The 17765-nt window shown below is 40.0% G+C and overlaps 1 protein-coding gene across 5 annotated transcripts in view; it reads right to left on the bottom strand.

Annotated features, from left to right (window-relative positions):
- Nucleotides 1-868: 868 nt before the first annotated feature.
- Nucleotides 869-17765, bottom strand: part of ppp1r9al.L (protein phosphatase 1 regulatory subunit 9A like L homeolog) — a 52692-nt gene continuing 35795 nt past the window's right edge. For 3 of the 5 annotated variants that reach the window (XM_018235912.2, XM_018235911.2, XM_018235910.2), the window contains exons 11-19: nucleotides 16515-16692; nucleotides 15655-15803; nucleotides 15034-15361; nucleotides 13260-13338; nucleotides 12650-12721; nucleotides 9767-9959; nucleotides 7704-7820; nucleotides 3529-3717; nucleotides 869-2740 (exon numbers count right to left, since the gene is read on the bottom strand). In XM_018235912.2, coding sequence (XP_018091401.1) covers nucleotides 2576-2740; nucleotides 3529-3717; nucleotides 7704-7820; nucleotides 9767-9959; nucleotides 12650-12721; nucleotides 13260-13338; nucleotides 15034-15361; nucleotides 15655-15803; nucleotides 16515-16692 — 1470 coding nt within the window. In that variant the 3' untranslated portion in view covers nucleotides 869-2575. The remainder of the gene's footprint in view (nucleotides 2741-3528; nucleotides 3718-7703; nucleotides 7821-9766; nucleotides 9960-12649; nucleotides 12722-13259; nucleotides 13339-15033; nucleotides 15362-15654; nucleotides 15804-16514; nucleotides 16693-17765) is intronic. The other 2 variants (XM_018235914.2, XM_018235913.2) reach the window with 2 other exon arrangements.

The following is a 17765-nucleotide window of genomic DNA, read 5'->3' on the forward strand; positions in this document are numbered from 1 at the left end:
CACCAACTGGATTCCTTGTTTTCATAACAATAATGGTCAAATATTCCTGCAACTGTTTCCTGTTTGTGTGCTGCAGGGCAGGTTTTATAGGCCTCTCTGTTTTGATTTGACTTGCCTTCCCTGCAAGTCATTCAACATATAAATATAATGTAGTCGTTTTAATACTCAAATTATACAATGAATGTGATTATCACCCATCTAAATAATAAATCACTTGTGGTAAAGTACAGAGAGATATAGTTACACTATTTGCGCATTCCTTTTTACGATACATTTAAATCTCCCAAAAGTGCTTATGTGCATACACCAAGATTTATCAAAATGTGAGTTGAGCTTAATACATAAAAACTCACCCATGTTCTATTCATTCCTATGGGATTTTTAGATTTGTATGTATCGATGGGTGGAAGTTAGAACTCACCATTTGATAAGTACAGTTCTAAATATCCCATAGGAATGAATAGAATAGTAAAATGAGTGAAAATAAAGGTAATCTTTGTTTGTGAGATTTCTTCTCCTTTGAAGTGGATATTAACTCATAAGCACTGCACTGATTTTAGGTGATGTGAATGAGGCCACTGACACTTTCCTTTTATTATAAAATAAAAATATAAAATACTACAATATTGGGTAGGGTATAATTTAAATGAGGCCCCACCTCTAAGGAGCAAAGCAACAAGTTGAATCCCTGAGCAACTGAGTGTGTAAGGGAGGTCAGTAGTGATGGAAGCATACATAGCCAGCAGGTCACATGGGGATCTCCATTCCCCCCAACTTTAATATTTCTATACAAACCCTCAGTGTGCGATTCCACTTACTGCAGCTTGTCCAGCAGACACAAGTGTGTGTGTAAAACAACCACAGAGGCTCAGAAAAGAGTCAGTTTTATTATATAAAACTTTTTTCTTTTTACAAAAACAGATAATAAATGTTATGATTTTTGTTAAAGGGGTTAATTTAGTGGAAGAGCTAATGGAACATTTGGTCCTCAATCAACAGTTGCAGCTCACATATAAAACACTATACTACTCTGTGTAGGGAATGGAACAGGTTAATTTCATTTAAAAATATATTACCCTAATTCTTTAGTTAAATTCCAATAAAATGCTAGTTGTGCGGATCTCTTCTATTTAGCAGTACAAAAATACCCTCCTATACCCACTATTTCTATCCTCAAATGGAGCCCAAGCTCACATACTACATAAAAGACATATTCACAACCCCATTTCAGTCTCTCTGCATCTGTGTCCCACAACATCCAAGAGCTCAAGACTAAGGTTGTGCCGATAAATTGTGCAATACTGGTAAAATCCATAGGAATAAAAATGGCAGCTCTGTGTCCCAGCAAGGGTTAAGAAACGTGCGCCTATCAGTAGTAGTGATGTAGTATTAGCAGAGTAAGTACCGTCAGTGCTACACCTCCCTTCCCTGTACCATAATCTCAGCCACTGTTCGTAGCAATCACTTAAACAAACTGCAACTCGTGGAGTATTATACTCTGTAGAACTTATTGTGCTCACGGGGAACTTAACTCAAATTGCTCAGATTGCACTTTTTTGCAAGTTACAGGAATTCTTATCAGTTTGCAAGACAGTAGCAGTTGTTACACTATTTTAATGAATCAGGAACCACAGCAGCCCTGCTGTTCTGTTCTATCGGCTGACTAGACATCAGTAAATGTAGTCAGAGCAGAGAAGTATCTCACATGACAAGCAAACCAGTGTTCTCATAGTTGATACAATGACAGCTGTTTGTAAATGGAGGGACAAGCTCCCAGAGATGCTTCCTGCTCAGTAAGTTCATTTTCTGATTGGTGGCTTGGCACTCTCTTCATTGTATTAACAGTGCACAAACTGTCAGTATCTTGAGAACAATATTATGTAAATTGCATAAGTGCTCAGAAGAACAATTTCACATGATATTTATCTTCTGGAAGTTTAGTTCCCTTTCAGGAATAAGTGGAAAGAGACTAAAGGCCACATAGTACATGAAAAAAAATCTCCCCTTTCCAAGGAAGGCAGGGTGTAGTGAGGCAGCCATTGTAGGAAAGTGGTTATAAAACAAATGATGCATCAGGTGTTTCCTTCAGAACAACATTTATCTACATTTTCATTGGACAATGGCCGAATGAAACCATCCAGTCCCAGCAGGTCTAACAGTGATTACTTTCATTTATATACAACACACAGCGCTGCTGCAGTTGGTCATTTGTCACTAATACATTTAGCAGCCATGAAGTAGGATTAAGAAGTGGTTAAGTGAAAGAACAAGTCTAATGTAGCGCGGGAGCACATGACAAACAAAGCAGTGTTCTTATAGGAGATAGAAGCACAGCTCATTCATGTGCAACCCTAACTGTGTTAGTGGCCTCACAATAATGCTCCTTACACATCCTAAATGACTACATTTCACTTCACACTTCTTAAGTCTGGAGAGAAAAAAAAATATATAAATGATTCTAGGTGACTTCCAAGTAGAAAAAGACACTACAAAAAAATCTGAAATACAATAACCCCAAATATATAAGCTCCCCCATTGTACAAGTATATACATAGAGACTGGGAGGGAATAGACTTTAGCAGGTGGAATCCACAGTGACTGCTGCTTTCCCACTTGGCCTCGGTGCCCCTTTTTTCATGATTTTCTCCTTCTGCTTTTCCATTTTCTCTTGCGCTTTTCTGATTTCTTTGATCTTCTTCTTTATTGTTGCTCTGTCCGTCTGGCTGGAAACACCCAAAGCCTATCAGGACAGAAACAGAAAGATGAGCCCCAAATCCACTAGAACAGTGATCGCCAACCAGCCAACATGTTGCCCCCCAGCCCTTTGAATGATGCTCCTAGTGGTCTCAAAGCAGGTGTTTATTTTTGAATTCCTGGTGTGAAGCAAAGATTTAGTTGCATACAAACCAGGTGCATTGCCAAACAGAGTCTCCTGTAGGCTGCCTGTCCATATGGGGGCTACCAATAGCCAATCACAGTCCTTATTTGGCTTCCCCAGGCACTTTTTTTAATGCTTGTGTTGCTCCCCAACTCTTCTTACATTTAAATGTAGCTCACGGGTAAAACAACTTCAGGGACCCCTTGCACTAGAACATGTAAAATGACATCTACATACAGGCCCTGGTCCTATTTCATACAAGAGAGCGAATCAGAAAATATCAATGTGTCTAGATCTAGAATTTCTTTATACACATGGGAAAAAAACAAAAAAAAAAACAAAGAAGCCTTTTCACCAGTAGATGGCATCACATCACTACTATAATATACAGAGAGAATGTAGCTCTTAAAAATAATGTAGGACTTTTGCTTTTATTGGTCTTCTGGTTGCTGTCTGAACAGCTAGTTAGTGATTAGTTGCTATGGGCTACTGTCTAGTGGTAATAACAGAGGCGAAGTATGGGATATACATGTATATACAAATCAGAGAAATAAAAGTGTTATTCTAATGACCTAAATGGTTTCCAGGTGTAAAAAAAAAAAATCACACACACACACACACGGAACATTGGCTTCAACGCTCAGTAGTACCTTGAGTTTCTCGCTGTCCAGTAACATTAACTGCTGCCCATCTATGTTTTTGGATGTAAACTCTCCGATGTACTGCTCCATATTCATTCCCATGAGCCAGTGACACACTTGCTGTGTTGTCCAGTTGGTAACCGGCCGGCTGTGCCACTGATTTTGTTTCCCCGTTGGGGAGGAATCATCATCCAGAACCTGGAGCAAGACACAACAGATAGATGTAAGGGGCATGTTATCAAATAATACAAAGGAACAGGAGACAGATATGAAGCCACACTATTAATGAATAGGATGATACACGTCTTGCTTTTTGGCAGGGAGGACAGATTTATTCTCAGGATCAGAGCAAGTGTCTCACAAGACATACAGTAAAATTGATCACCTCCTCTCTGGATTATTTACAGCACTGCTGCAAATACATTAGTCTGTTTCTGATTCTTCCAATAGGAACAAGAGCAGTTGAACTGATGCAGATCTGCCATAAACTGCACAGACTCAGCAACTGCGGAGATAAAGGACCTGCAATCCAAGATGGGATCCGCCACTTTGTGCTGCTCTGCTTTCACAACAAGCTTCTACAAATGACAACTTTTGTGCAGTACAGAGGCACGTGACTGAGGTGTTGCCTATCGTTTAATTCTTGAAATTTGAATCCCTAATATGACAGGGTCAAAGGGGAGCATAATTGTTTTAATATATTAATTATTAGGATAGTAGCTCTTTAAGCAAATTTCCAATATACATTAAAACATTTTAAGTTTGTGAAATTATTTGTTATTGCAATTGCTCATAAAAGGAGTATCTGCACTGCTAGTACAGACTCCTGAAACAATGTAGCAGAAGCAGCTGGTTAAAAAACTGGGAGGAGGACTGGCTTCTGCTACATTGTTTCAACAGTCTGAAGCACACTGGGCAGACAGTATTGTTGGGACAAGTTTGTATAATGGCTCATGTTTATGGCATGATCCCCCGTCCCAGTTATAGTTTAGCTAATAGCGATGCGGGTAGAAAAGTAAGTGTATAGAGCAGCCAGTGAACTAAATGAAAGATAATAAATAAAAGAAGACAGATCCACTAGCTGTCATTGCAGCGAGGCCAATGCAGACAAGTCACACATGTAAGTGATCTTGCTTTACTTTTATAGTTGGGTTCAGCAATGAATATTTATATATTCAGGAACAGCAATGAGGATCAGATGTGACATCCATTTGTGCCTTTAACCCACTACCAAGCCATATTGGGCTGATCCGTTATATACAGAGAATGGGACAATATAAATGTGTCTGAACCCAAGCCCTTTATTATCATGCACACACTGTGATGGAGGGAACCTGTAGGCCAGTCCTGGATTCCATTAAAGTAAATATAAAATGTGAGATTTGCACAAAGAACAAAATGAGCAGATTATAAATGGATGTAAAGCCACACATTGACAGTTATACAGATACAGATGGGTAATGGGCCTCTGATCATCCAAACTGAGCATCCCCTTTATTACTATGGCTCCATCTAGTACCAACGCCACGGAGAGTTGGAATGGCAAATATACTTGTAACACAAACATAGTTTAAAACTCAAAAATGAAAATTGTATAATTTAAGAAATCTTTTAAGGGTTGGTTCACCTTTACGTTATCTTTTAGTATGTTATAGCATGGCCAATTCTAAGCAACTTTTCAATTTGTCCTCATTTTTTATAGTTTTTTAATGACTTGCCTTCTTATTCTGACACTTTCCAGCTTTCAAATGGGGGTCACTGACCCGTCTAAAAACAAATGCTCTGTAAGGCTACACATTTGTTATTGCTACTTTGTATTACTCATCTATCTATTCAGGCTCTCTAATATTCAAATTCTAGTGTCTTATTCAAATCAATGCATGGTCGCTAGGGTAATTTGGGCCCTACCAACAAGATTGTAATTGATTAAAATTGTAAACTGGAGAAATGCTGAATAAAAAGCTAAATAATTCAAAAACCACAAATGATCAAAAATGAAAACCACTTCAAAGTGTCTCAGAACATCACACTCTACATCATACTAAAAGTTAATTCAGACATGAACAACGTGTTTGATAAAAAGTCATTCCTGTGTGGCAGGTACATAAAGAGTAGACCTTCAGCCACTATGGATTGTCTGTGTGCACCAACTGAAAGTTGAGAAAAGAAAGAGAAGCAGAGAAGTGTGAGAAGATGACAGACAATTGGAGCCTTGAGATTGTCCATGCTTTTTTACAATTTCTTCTCCAGAGAGCTTAATGTTGGACGTGGTCACAAGAGAAAACTTGGCCAAAGACCACAGAGATGGACTTTCAAACTGTGGTGAAAGAATCTCAATCAACTGCCAGACAGATTTGAGTTCAGATACAATATACAGGCCTATGGTAGTGTAAGAAATTGCCATCTGGAATTTTCTTGTATCGATTCATGTGATCATGACAATTGTGTTTTACCCAGAGTATATGGTAATGTATCCTTCATAGGGAACCAGTTGTCCAGGAAACCAAGTCACAGCCTTACCCAAATGATATATATCAAAGGGTTTCTTGTGGTTGGAAGGGGCTATATGTTGTTACTGGAGCCACAGAACGCATTTCCGTATGTGAGGAACTCGCTCAACTAGAATTGGGCAAGTTGAGGGATTTGTCTTGGCATCTGGTCAGTTAGGAGGTGAGCTGTGGGGGTATCTCAAAGCAGGTTAAAAGAACACTGGAAGCAGCCGGAGGGCAGTCTGAGAGAAGACAGAGGAGCCATGTGAGAGGGCCTTCAGCACATAAAGAGAACTGGCCAGACTGGTGTGAAGATGGGAGTAGGAACCAGCAGATGGCCAGAAAGAAACTATGATGGGTCTGGTGGTAACAATGTAGATCAGGGCTGTCCAACTGGTGGCCTGCAACCCCCCTTATGTGGCACCCACATAAAAGTCTGTCTGATGTGACCGTTTACCTTGTGTAAACTTTAAAAGTTATCAGTACTGAGATTAACTGGCTCCTGAATTGTTTACACCTCAAATTCAGACTGTAAACTTTTGCATTGTTCCCACCTGACACCTCTATTGTTCACACACCTAAAGCCCTGTACTGTTCACACCTGTGATCCCCCTGTATTGTTCACACTTGTGACACCTCTATTGTTCACACCCCTAAAGGCCTGTACTGTTTACACCTGAGACCCAGACTGAAACTGCCCACATTGTTCACAGCTCATACAAACTGCTGATGGGGCACCGGCAGGCAACCTATGAGGGTCCTCATAGGTTGCCGTCTCCTGCTGTGTTTTGTCTTCCACGTGCTCCCTGTGTGTGTCATACTCTGTCTGGTTTCCCAGATAAATTCAAGCTTAAAGGTTGCAGAGAAAAAATGAAAACTTCCAAGAAAAGCCCACCATCCTTTACTGAAGTTTTGGAGTTGCTCTGCGGCCAGGGTAAGTGCATGACAGAATGAAATCAAGGGATGACCAAGACACCATGGAGCATATTCTTGAACTTAGAGTCAGAAGGAAGAGTCTGTGTCACAGATCATGGGCCATGTACACAATGACCAATAATAGTTGGACTTTTATGAAGTGGCCATGAGAGTGTCCAGATCTAAATCCCACATTACAATGGTGGGAGAACTCGGATAACTGCAGTTGGGAGACAGAATCCTTCTAATCTGGGTGGAGCAGTTTACAAAAACAAAACATAGTGAAGTAAGGAAGTATGGACCCATGTCAACTTCAAAATGATTTTGCTGTAGATCTGTTCATTTTAGTCTCATCAGGGAGTTGTTTGGAAATAGTGCAACGGTAACCATATTTCTAGACAAACGCTGAGGTGTTTGTGTGCTCATATGGGTTTCTACGGCACATATGTTAAAACTGCCCATTTTTTGACTGTAGTAAAGTAAATGTGTATTTCCCAGGATGGGGTTGTGGCTCATGCCACTTAGCAGCCTTGAGCCAATTGAGACAGTGGATGCTCAGTATGGAACATGTGTAGGTGGTACAAGCAGAAAGTTATTACTGGATATAACAAGGGAGGCACTTTAGGTTCATAATGATTACAGCATTGTGTATATAATACAGCTATTCTGCTGTCCCCACCCATTCACTGTACAGCGCTAGTCAAACACAACAGACATGCTTTTATGGTGAAAGACAGACAGACTGCTAACACAACACCAAGTACACACTTTGGCACTCACCTCATTCGAAGAGAAGGTGAAAGTGTGTGAGCGCCCTGACAGACTTGGCTCTGCCACTAACCCTGACAGATCAGAGCCTGGGCTGTAACTGTATGAATCATCTATGAGCATTCTACTCTGAAAACAAGTAGAGATAAGATGGCATTAACTAGACCCCTCCTCAAGCCACGGCCACAAGGAGAACAACCTCACATAAGTACCAGTGCAAGGCTGGTAAAACACATTGCAGTTCTACATCAGCTGCTTTGAGCAATGTTTCTGCAGCATAGGAAAGAAGACAAGTGGAATTTTACAGCCTCCCTCTGTTTGAATGATGATCAGCAGTTCCTGCACTTATATGGGAAAGGAGTAAATGGCATGCATGTCTTCCAGTTTACTAAATTCCAATAACACAGAGACTTTTACTCGCTAGAGATTAGCAATGCGTTTAACCTTTTCCTTCCACTAGCTGTGTGTGCTTTGTGTTACTGCTAAGCAGGTGAGGATTGTCTGACCGATCCAAATATGTGATGGGGTGCTATAGCTGTATGATCAATGGCACCAGATCAACAGAAATGTAACAAACAAAACTTACTGAGTGGGGAAACACAATTACCCTTAGTATGTTCTCCCTGTGCCTTTCTATGGGAAATGACTGTTCCAAATAATAATTCACGCTCTGTATAAACATGAATTTGGCTCTCATTCATATTTCCCTGTATCATTTCATAGGTACCTCTACATAAACTACATATTCACAAAATCTGTAATCCCATAATATAGAATATAATCCATTATGGATGTTAAATGACTATTAGCAATGCTAACCTTACAAAGGGAAGGTGTACTTCAAACCCCGAAATGTTGAGTTTTTCACTTATTACATTGCTGGTCGGTATAAAGGTGACCATACTCATGCGCATTAAAAGCTGTCCCTACACGTACCCATAAAAGCTGTCCCAACAGACTAAAAAAAGCTAGAAAATCCTGCAGGGAAAAACTACATCAGAATGGTGTCCTTTCCCAACAGGTCTGCATAGGCCAATGTAAGAATTAGATTGTGGACCCAGAGGCCAGACTTAAAGGAACAGTAACAAAATATGTAATTGTTTTAAAGTAATACAAATATAATGCAGTGTTGCCCTGCACTGGTAAAACGGGATTGTTTGCTTCAGAAACACTACTATAGTTTATATAAATAAGCTGCTGTGTAGCAATGGGGGCAGTCATTCAAAGGAGAAAAGTCTTAGGTTACAGAGCAGATAAGCTCTGTAGAACATAATGGTGTTATCTGATATCCACTATTTAACCTGTGCCATATAGCCTTTTTTCAATTTCCACCATTGCTACACAGCAGCTCGTTTATATTAGGGATGCACCGAATCCAGGTTTGGGATTCAGCATTTTTCAGCAGGATTCGGATTTGGCTGAATCCTTCTGCCCAGACGAACCAAATCCGAATTTGCCTATGCAAATTAGGGGCGGGGAAGTACATTTTCCCAGCCCACCCTAATTTGCATATGCAAATTAGGATTCAGATTCAGTTCGGTATTCGGCCGAATCCAAAATAGTGGATTCGTTGCATCCCTAGTTTATATGAACTATAGTAGTGTTTCTGAAGCAAACACATCAGTTTTACCAGTGCAGGACAACAGTACCTGTTTTTGGCGCTACTGTTCCTTAAAACCAAGCACAAGGTTGGCCACACTGAGCAAAGATCTGCTTGTTTGGCAAACTTGCAGTGGATCCATTAGCGTATGGCCAGCATTATTTGTATTATTATACAGCCCAGGCCTAGCACTAACTGTACATGTGCCGATATAAGCTGTAGACCTTGGCGTTTCATACAAAGTTGTGTCCATGCATATTTGATATAGATGAAAACCAGGGTTGGCTGATTAGGCCGAGCATCAGCCCTGTGTGGCATTAGTTTTAAAAAACAAAGAAGCCTTTCCTAGACAAAAAGTGAGGAAGCACTAATGAAAGGCTGCCGGCTAAGCAGAGGACATATGATACAAATGTCTCGGGAATACACAAAGGCTTCATTATGGAGGCAGCATAATGTTTCCTCTGTGAGAATGTACCTTGTTCTTGCTTCTCTCTTGGCTTTGCTCCACAGTAAGGTCAGGGCCGCTCTGTGAGAAGTTCAGGCTGCCACTGGAGGGAGATTCTTTGTGGCTTTCTCCGAACCAAGAAAACGGCATGCAAGTGGGGACTGGTGAGTCAGAATCAGATAGCGACTGATTGTCGGCCTCCTCCAGCAAGTCTCTGGAACCTCTGCACAGAAGCAGAAGAAATACACTTTTTTTTAAGCAGGATTAATCTTGATATAATTTTTCCTCAAAAGACAGAAGAGAATAGCAGGGAATCGTTGCTTCTATGGTAAAAGGAATATTTTCCTCTGCTCAATGTTGCCCCGCTGTCTTCTATTCACTGGAATGGGAAATGCCTGAACCCCCTGCACCAGCAGATGATCATACAACACATCCTTATATTTTACTATAGGGGTACAGTGTTGAGCAGACAAAGCTTTCCTTGTAACTAGCAACATACACATTCAACATACACAGGTTCATTTTGAGCAGCAGACAAACATTACATTTTATATTTAATAATCCAAAATGGACAGTGCATAAACTATACAAAAAGATCAGATTACAAAACAACATACAGAGTAGCAAACAGTTACAAAATAAAAAGGGATAAAAATACAGAAGCCTACATACAATACATCACCTAAAAAGGATCTTGTATAAGTCCTGTTCCGGGGGGTTGATATATACCTCCCGATGAAGCTCAATCCCAGAAGGTATACACATCTTCCCAATGTCTCCTAATCATATCCCAGCCTCTTATTCATATCATTGTATGGTTGCTAGGGTTCAAATAACCCTAGCACTATGAAATTGCAGGAGAAAGCCAATGTTTGTGCCCCCCTACTGTGACTTATTGCAAGACAGGCCTTAAAATGGCCATAGACATGCAAATATATCCTTATGTTCAACGAAGGCTTGTTCGTTGCAATCTCCCGATCTACCACTAACCATTCAGATTAAATAAAGTTGTAAAAAGAACAAGAAGATGTTCTGGCAATTAATTGACAAGACAGAAATCGTATGAAAGTTATATCCAACAAATAGTAGTGACAGTCATCCTTGGATATCGTCAGATAGGCAATACATGCAGAGATATCATTAGCCGACAGAAATCGTACGAAACGAATATTCGTACAACTTCATCTTTGTGTCTGTGGCAGCTAGTTCCCTCAGTTCAACTACAATGGGATACTGTAGATATACAAATTCTGATGTGTTGTGCAGGTAAGCATGGGACATGCCCAAGCACACTGATACAGCCTCTAATTGATCTGTTTATATATTTTTGTAGGTGCAGACATTCAGCTAAACACACACCCAGTTCCTTGTTGTGCAACTGCAGGCACATATCTCCCTCCAGCTAAATGCAAAATAAAGAGAGAGGGAAAGTACACCACTGTGCCTCCTAGTTCATTAAGGTAGCATTTTGTGTAACTACAGCTTTTCAGGGGAAGTTATCATTAATTTAACTTTTAGCATGATGTAGAGTCCTGCGCAAAAACCAATTTCTAAGACCCGACCCTGAACAGCAACCCGCATATTTACCCACTTTAATCTGATACCCGACCCACAACTGCCTTCTCCGCAAACCTGACCTGCAACCCGCCGACCACCATCAAAAGGGAAGTGATGTTGCTGCAAACCGGAAGTGACATCATCAAAAGTGGGCAGGACAGTAAAATTTTGTAAAACTTTAAAAAAAAAAAAAAAAAGTAAAATATAGGCAATATACATAAGATAAGAAATTTAGAGGAGACCCGCATCTATATCCGCACCTGAAAGTCCTCCCCTCATTCCACAGGGTGCCTGCTGCAAGACTCTAATGTAGACCGTAATATTCTTCGTTTTTAAATGTTTTATTATTTTTTGTTCCTCCCCTCTCCAGTATGGAGTTTCAGAAACTCCCTTGTTGTTGGTGTACAATTTAACCTAGCAACCAGGCAGTGTGCATGGATAAAAGTCCTCCCCTCATTCCGCATGGTGCCTGCTGCATGTAGACTGTAATATTCTTTGTTTTTAAAATGTTTATTATTTTTTTGTCTTCCCTCTCCAGTATGGAGTTTCAGTGTACAATTTACCCTTGCAGCCAGGCAGTGTGCATGAATGAAGAAACTGGAAGATGAATAGCTGCTAAGAACAGGACATTTATTAAAAGTTAGGTGAAGTACTACCTTGAGATTCAGGTTAAAGCCACACACCCAAATCTGCCCATGTATGGCCATCTTAACAAGATAATTTAAGCAGTTTATTCAAATGTTAATGCTTAGCAGGCATTCTACCTTTATTAATGACAACTCTGCAACTGAACCAAACTATCATTATGACAGCTTTCATTAATACTTGTTTTTATAATGTAGCAATCCCAAAACAAGACTGCTGGGCCATGACTTTAAGAGTTTACAATCTAGTCAATATAAAAATTCCAAGACATTAATAAGCCATCCTGTAAAAAAATAGTCAATGGAAACTAGTATCAGTGTCCATAGTACCCATGACATATTCCTAATGATTACAAAGTTAAAGTTTTAGTGTGCCCGTCTGTAGTCAGTGCAGCAATGGGAGTTATTCTGTGGCACCTTGCTGTACCAGGCACGAGAGATGCCCTGATCCCATAGCACATCCAAGATTAAATCCAACCCCTGGATTCATTGCATCCCTAAATAATATCCGTAACTCTCCAAATTTAACCCGTATTTCAATAAAATTTTCAATGCAAGCCCTAATTTTTTGTAATCCCCGTGCCTGAAAAAGTCAATGCATAGCAATGTGTTCAATTAGTAGCACTTATTAAGATTGAAGTTTGCAATATGAATAAAGAAAATAACCACTGATTATCAGTGTCTGTACTATTATGCATATATTTATATTTACCGACTGTCCAAGGATCCTCTAGGATTCTCTTTATCTGATTTTCTGCCTTTGCCTCCAGATTTTCGCAGTCCTCTAAATAACAAAAGAAATGGCATTAAAAAACAAAAACAAATACAAAACATTAAACCTACCTAAAATGCAGTTCACTTATTTTTTTAATAGTTAACTTTTTATTTTCAAGTAACAGGGGTAGGACTAGGGGTTGCCACCTAGCCGGTAAAAATGATGGTTGATCCCAATTTTATTAATAGGAAAAAAAGATATCTATATAGGAAGGCTGGTATTTTTTTCTAGAAAGGGTGGCAACCCTAGGTAGGACACAGAAGAAAAAAGGAGATGTATAGCAGTATCAATTCAGCATATTAGAATTACATGGTCAGTTGTAGAACAATAACAGTGTTTTGCAGTATCAAGACATTGGTAAACTGGCCCCTAGCAACCAGATAGCCATTGAAATTCCAAACTGGAGAGCTGAACAAAAAGTTTAATGAAAGGAAAATCACAAAATATGAAAAAAATTAAGACCACCCACAAATGTTATCAGAATTTCATATTGTATCATATTAAGTTATTTTATACTAAGGTTAAAGGTTAGAGTTCTGTTACTTACCCAAAATCTGGAAACCGCCTTCTATGCTTCCCTGTGTTCTCATTGGATTCCACTGTTTTTTCCTCATTTCTCTTTTCATCTGAAAATGTAGCCGAGTTAGTGACATGTTTCCATCCCACAGAATATCCAATAATAGGTCTGAGAACTATCCCCTACCTCCAGTCAATCTTATATACCCCGAGCACAAGTGGGAGGCATAAGACAAAATTGCCAAGAACTGATTACCAAGGCATCTTGGAATAGAAGATAATGTACTGAACAGCTCAGATATTTATTTTCAAGAACTGGTACACTTGCACACTAGGGACAGCATTGCAGGGCCCTCACTGGATCCCATGATATTATGAAATACTCCGTTACCTTTTTTATTTGAAGGGGTTTTGATTCTTTTAAAACAAATTTACCAAGGGCTCTTTATGCGCCCTTTGAAGATAGTCTATTAAGACATGTATCAAGCCAAACAAGTGGTTTTAAGTGGTGTAAAAGAGAGACATGAAAGATTTTTTATATGAAGTACATAGAGTTAAGTACTCAAGCAAAAATGTCCTTTTATCAAATCCCACAGTGCAGGGACTGTGATGGCCAATCACCGACGAGAGAGAGAGAGTGAGTGTGCAAAACACAAAACTAGTAGGAATCAATACTCGCTTAACCGCCTTTTGCAATGAGAGAAACACATTCAAACATGCATATGTATTGGTAGGGCAGCATGCACACTGGTAATATCAGTGATCACAGCAAATGTGTGACATGACAATGAAAAACAATTAAAATAAACAGAAACCTATTTATCAGAAATGTGATATGCCTTATGTTCTTGCTATCATGGGTCTAATCTTTTCTTCATGTTGTACATATGAGATATTAAAAGCAATTAAACTCCCCACCTCCATTTATTTTTCAACAATTGCCCATGCCTCCTTCCCAATTGCATCAACCTGAAGTTAAGAGTTTCTTTGTAGCTGGTACCCAAATGCAGAGTAGTTGTGGAGGCAGCCATGTTTTGCAGTAACGTTTCTGAAAATAAGCTCCATGGTGGTGATTTCCAATTATGAACATGTGCACTGGAAGCCAGTACCAATCAGAGAGGGGATTAGTTACCTTTTAAATAAGTTAACACAAATTCTTGGTATTTTTTATTTTATTATGGCTTTCAAACCACTACCTATTATGTTTAACTACTACTACTACGTAAGTATGTTAAACGTTGGAATTACTTGAATAACGATACCCAGAACATAATTTTGGTCCTTCATAACGCTCATACCCGCTGGCTTTAAAGTAGCGTTCAAGATGCATTCATACATGCTGTCAAGCTTTGCATTTACTGTGAGTGGAGGACTGGCTCACAGGATATGGATGCAGCCACAGCATACATGCAATACCACCTTCTGAAGCATTCAGCTTTTCAGCTGCACCCTTAGGGCAGAGACACATGCGAAGATTCGGGGAGATTTAGTCGCCCTGCCCTGAAAAGCCTTACCGCCGGCTACAAACTGAAACGCTGGTGGGATGGTACCACGAGAGCTTTGTTTTCCTAAGTCGTACGAAGTTTCCTCATGTGTCTCTGCCCTTAACACCTCTGAAAACACCTGGGCACACAGGGCCTTAGTTTTATCAGATTTTATACTGGACTTTCCTCTTAATAAAAATATGTGTCACACTGAAATCAATTTGAAAGAGATTTTCCATCAAGTCAGCTGCTATAAGTTGCAAAGTGCTAGTAAGCACAATGACTTAAATTTATTTTGCTAAGCCTGGTAGCTAAGCTTACCTTTAATAATTTTTCCTTTTCCTTTAGATTCTCTCTGCTTGGTATTCCTACTGAATGCTTCAGGGGAGGTCTGATCTACCCCTTCCCCAGTGGGAACCTGACTTTTGGTTAGAATGGGTTCAGTGTTAGTCCTGGGTGTGGGGGAGGAAGTTGGAATGGAGGGATCGGACTCCAGAAGGCTACCTAAACTTTCAGCTTCCCGAGTCTTTTCAGTTCTTTGACCTTCATATGGATACGAGGGTGAGACAGTCTGCTCATCCAATTCTTCAACTTTGTTTTCAGATGGGCTGGAACTTTCCATTTTTAGGATACTTTCTTCTGCATCATCCTGTATAATGAGAGGCATGTAAATCATGGTAGAAAACTATAAAAAAACAGGCTATTATTTATGGTTAGGCAGTATGTGGCAGAATGTTTTATGTGGGCTGCCCGTCATGCTGTCTGGCATATTGTATCAAGGACTATTCATGCACTGGGCAATTCTTTTTAAACCAATAAACTGAGCTGTGTTTGTTATTGCAGGTTGGGATACACAACCAATCAATTAATATATAAGTGGCTAAGCAAACTTATACACTACACTATAATTTCATATTGTGCAAAAATGAAATGATTTCTCACCTCCAAGCCAATGCTCTGTTCCCCAGTGAAAGGCTCCTTGAATTTATTTCGAGATGGCCGCTGTCGTTTAACTCTGAGAGCAAGTTGTGCTTTGGCTTTATGTGCACTAGTGTCTAATCGCTGAGTTTCTCCAACGCATTCATCAAAATCTAAGATAAAAATGGAAGCAGTGTTGTCAAAATTAGAGCACCCCTCAGAAAATCTCACCCACTTTCTATTGATTCCTGTGGGATTTTTCCAATTGTATTTATCAATAGATATAAGTTACAGAACACCATTTGATAAATACACTTCTAAAAATCGCATAGGAATGAATAGAAGGTGGGTGCGTTTTTCTGAGGGGAGCTCTAATCTCACATTTTGATAACACTGCCCCTAAATGTATTCTGTGACAGTGCTGTGTTACAAGATACAATTCAGTTGCAGTTGCTTTTATTGTACAATCATATTGCACAAAAGAGAAAATGTGTTGGGTGGACTACAAAGTGAAAGATACAGTTTCTTATTATATTCTTTGTAATATTTATTTGCTATTGCTATTTACATTTATCTGTTTTGCACCCCTCCCCAAAGCTTCCTCAAACCTGCAATGAGGTTGGTAACTTTTCCTTTGGTATACTATAGTGAATCTATTTGTGTTCACCCATCGTTTGTATTCTATACATGTATTATGTGCACATTGTACACTGGTTACTATTTACAAGTCTTGAAGTTCCATTCATCTAACAACTGTACTGTGCAATCAAGTTGGACTTGAAAATAGAAACAGTAAACGTGTGTAACGAAATACACAAGTACAATTATTATATTGTGGCTAAATAGTTGGCACTGATTTCTGGGATATGTACTGAATTTTTTACCTGGTACTAAATCGTCACAAACTGGAGAGCTCTCCGTCTCCAGAGCTTCACAAGCTTGTACCAAAGTTGGATCCTTATCACCAATTTCTGCAATGTTCTCATTTGTATGATTATTATGGTCTGGCAACCCTTGAACAGTTTGCTCATAATTGCACAGTTTGTACTCGAGATCTGAAATCTGTTAAGAAAGAGGATTTCCCGGTAGGTGAACATTCATCAACATTTGCATTCACACCAGCAACATCAAGTTAAAACAAGCACAAGAGGAATGTAGAAATCAAATATCTGCCACTTTTTAAGTATTTGTACCATGAACACTTCAGGAATGCTTCAAATGTATGAATCAAAATGATCTTTAAAGGGGACATATAGCATACGGTACATTTTCACAATGCATCAAACCATGTAAAATAATGTGAAATAGAAGAAATAGTTTTTATTTTAATACCTTTTGGGCAAAAAACATCTGTATTGCAACTTCCTGTCCAAGACTTTCCACTACCAAGGCTCTTTCTGCCTAGTGGGCATGTCTGTGATGTCACACTGTCCTTCCCTGCAGACATCTGTTAACCCTTACTGCTTGTTTTCCCTTCCCTGAACTGCTCCTTTCTCTCCCTCTCTGTCCTGTTCCTTTCCCCCCGCCCTTTCCCTGCACTTTTCATTTATCTCCCTCTCTGCCCTGTTCCTTTCTCTGCCCTGTTCCTTTCGGTTTCTCTCTGCCCTGTTCCTTTTGGTTTCTATCTGCCCTGTTCCTTTCTCTCCCCCTCTGCCCTGTTCCTTTCTCTCCCCCTCTGCCCTGTTCCTTTCTCTCCCCCTCTGCCCTGTTCCTTTCTCTCCCCTCTGCCCTGTTCCTTTCTCTCCCCCTCTGCCTGTTCCTTTCTCTCCCCCTCTGCCCTGTTCCTTTCTCTCCCCTCTGCCCTGTTCCTTTCTCTCCCCCTCTGCCCTGTTCCTTTCTCTCCCCCTCTGCCCTGTTCCTTTCTCTCCCCCTCTGCCCTGTTCCTTTCTCTCCCTCTCTGCCCTGTTCCTTTCTCTCCCTCTCTGCCCTGTTCATTTAACCCCCTCTCTGCCCTGTTCATTTAACCCCCTCTCTCCCCTGTTCATTTAACCCCCTCTCTGCCCTGTTCATTTAACCCCCTCTCTGCCCTGTTCATTTAACCCCCTCTCTGCCCTGTTCATTTTCCTCCCTCCTCCCTTCACTGCTTGTTCCTTTCCCTTGCCCTGCAATAATTAGGGGGGAAAAAAGAAAAGCAA

The sequence above is a fragment of the Xenopus laevis genome, chromosome 9_10L, assembly GCF_017654675.1.
Source record: "Xenopus laevis strain J_2021 chromosome 9_10L, Xenopus_laevis_v10.1, whole genome shotgun sequence".
Classification (NCBI taxonomy): Eukaryota; Metazoa; Chordata; class Amphibia; order Anura; family Pipidae; genus Xenopus; species Xenopus laevis.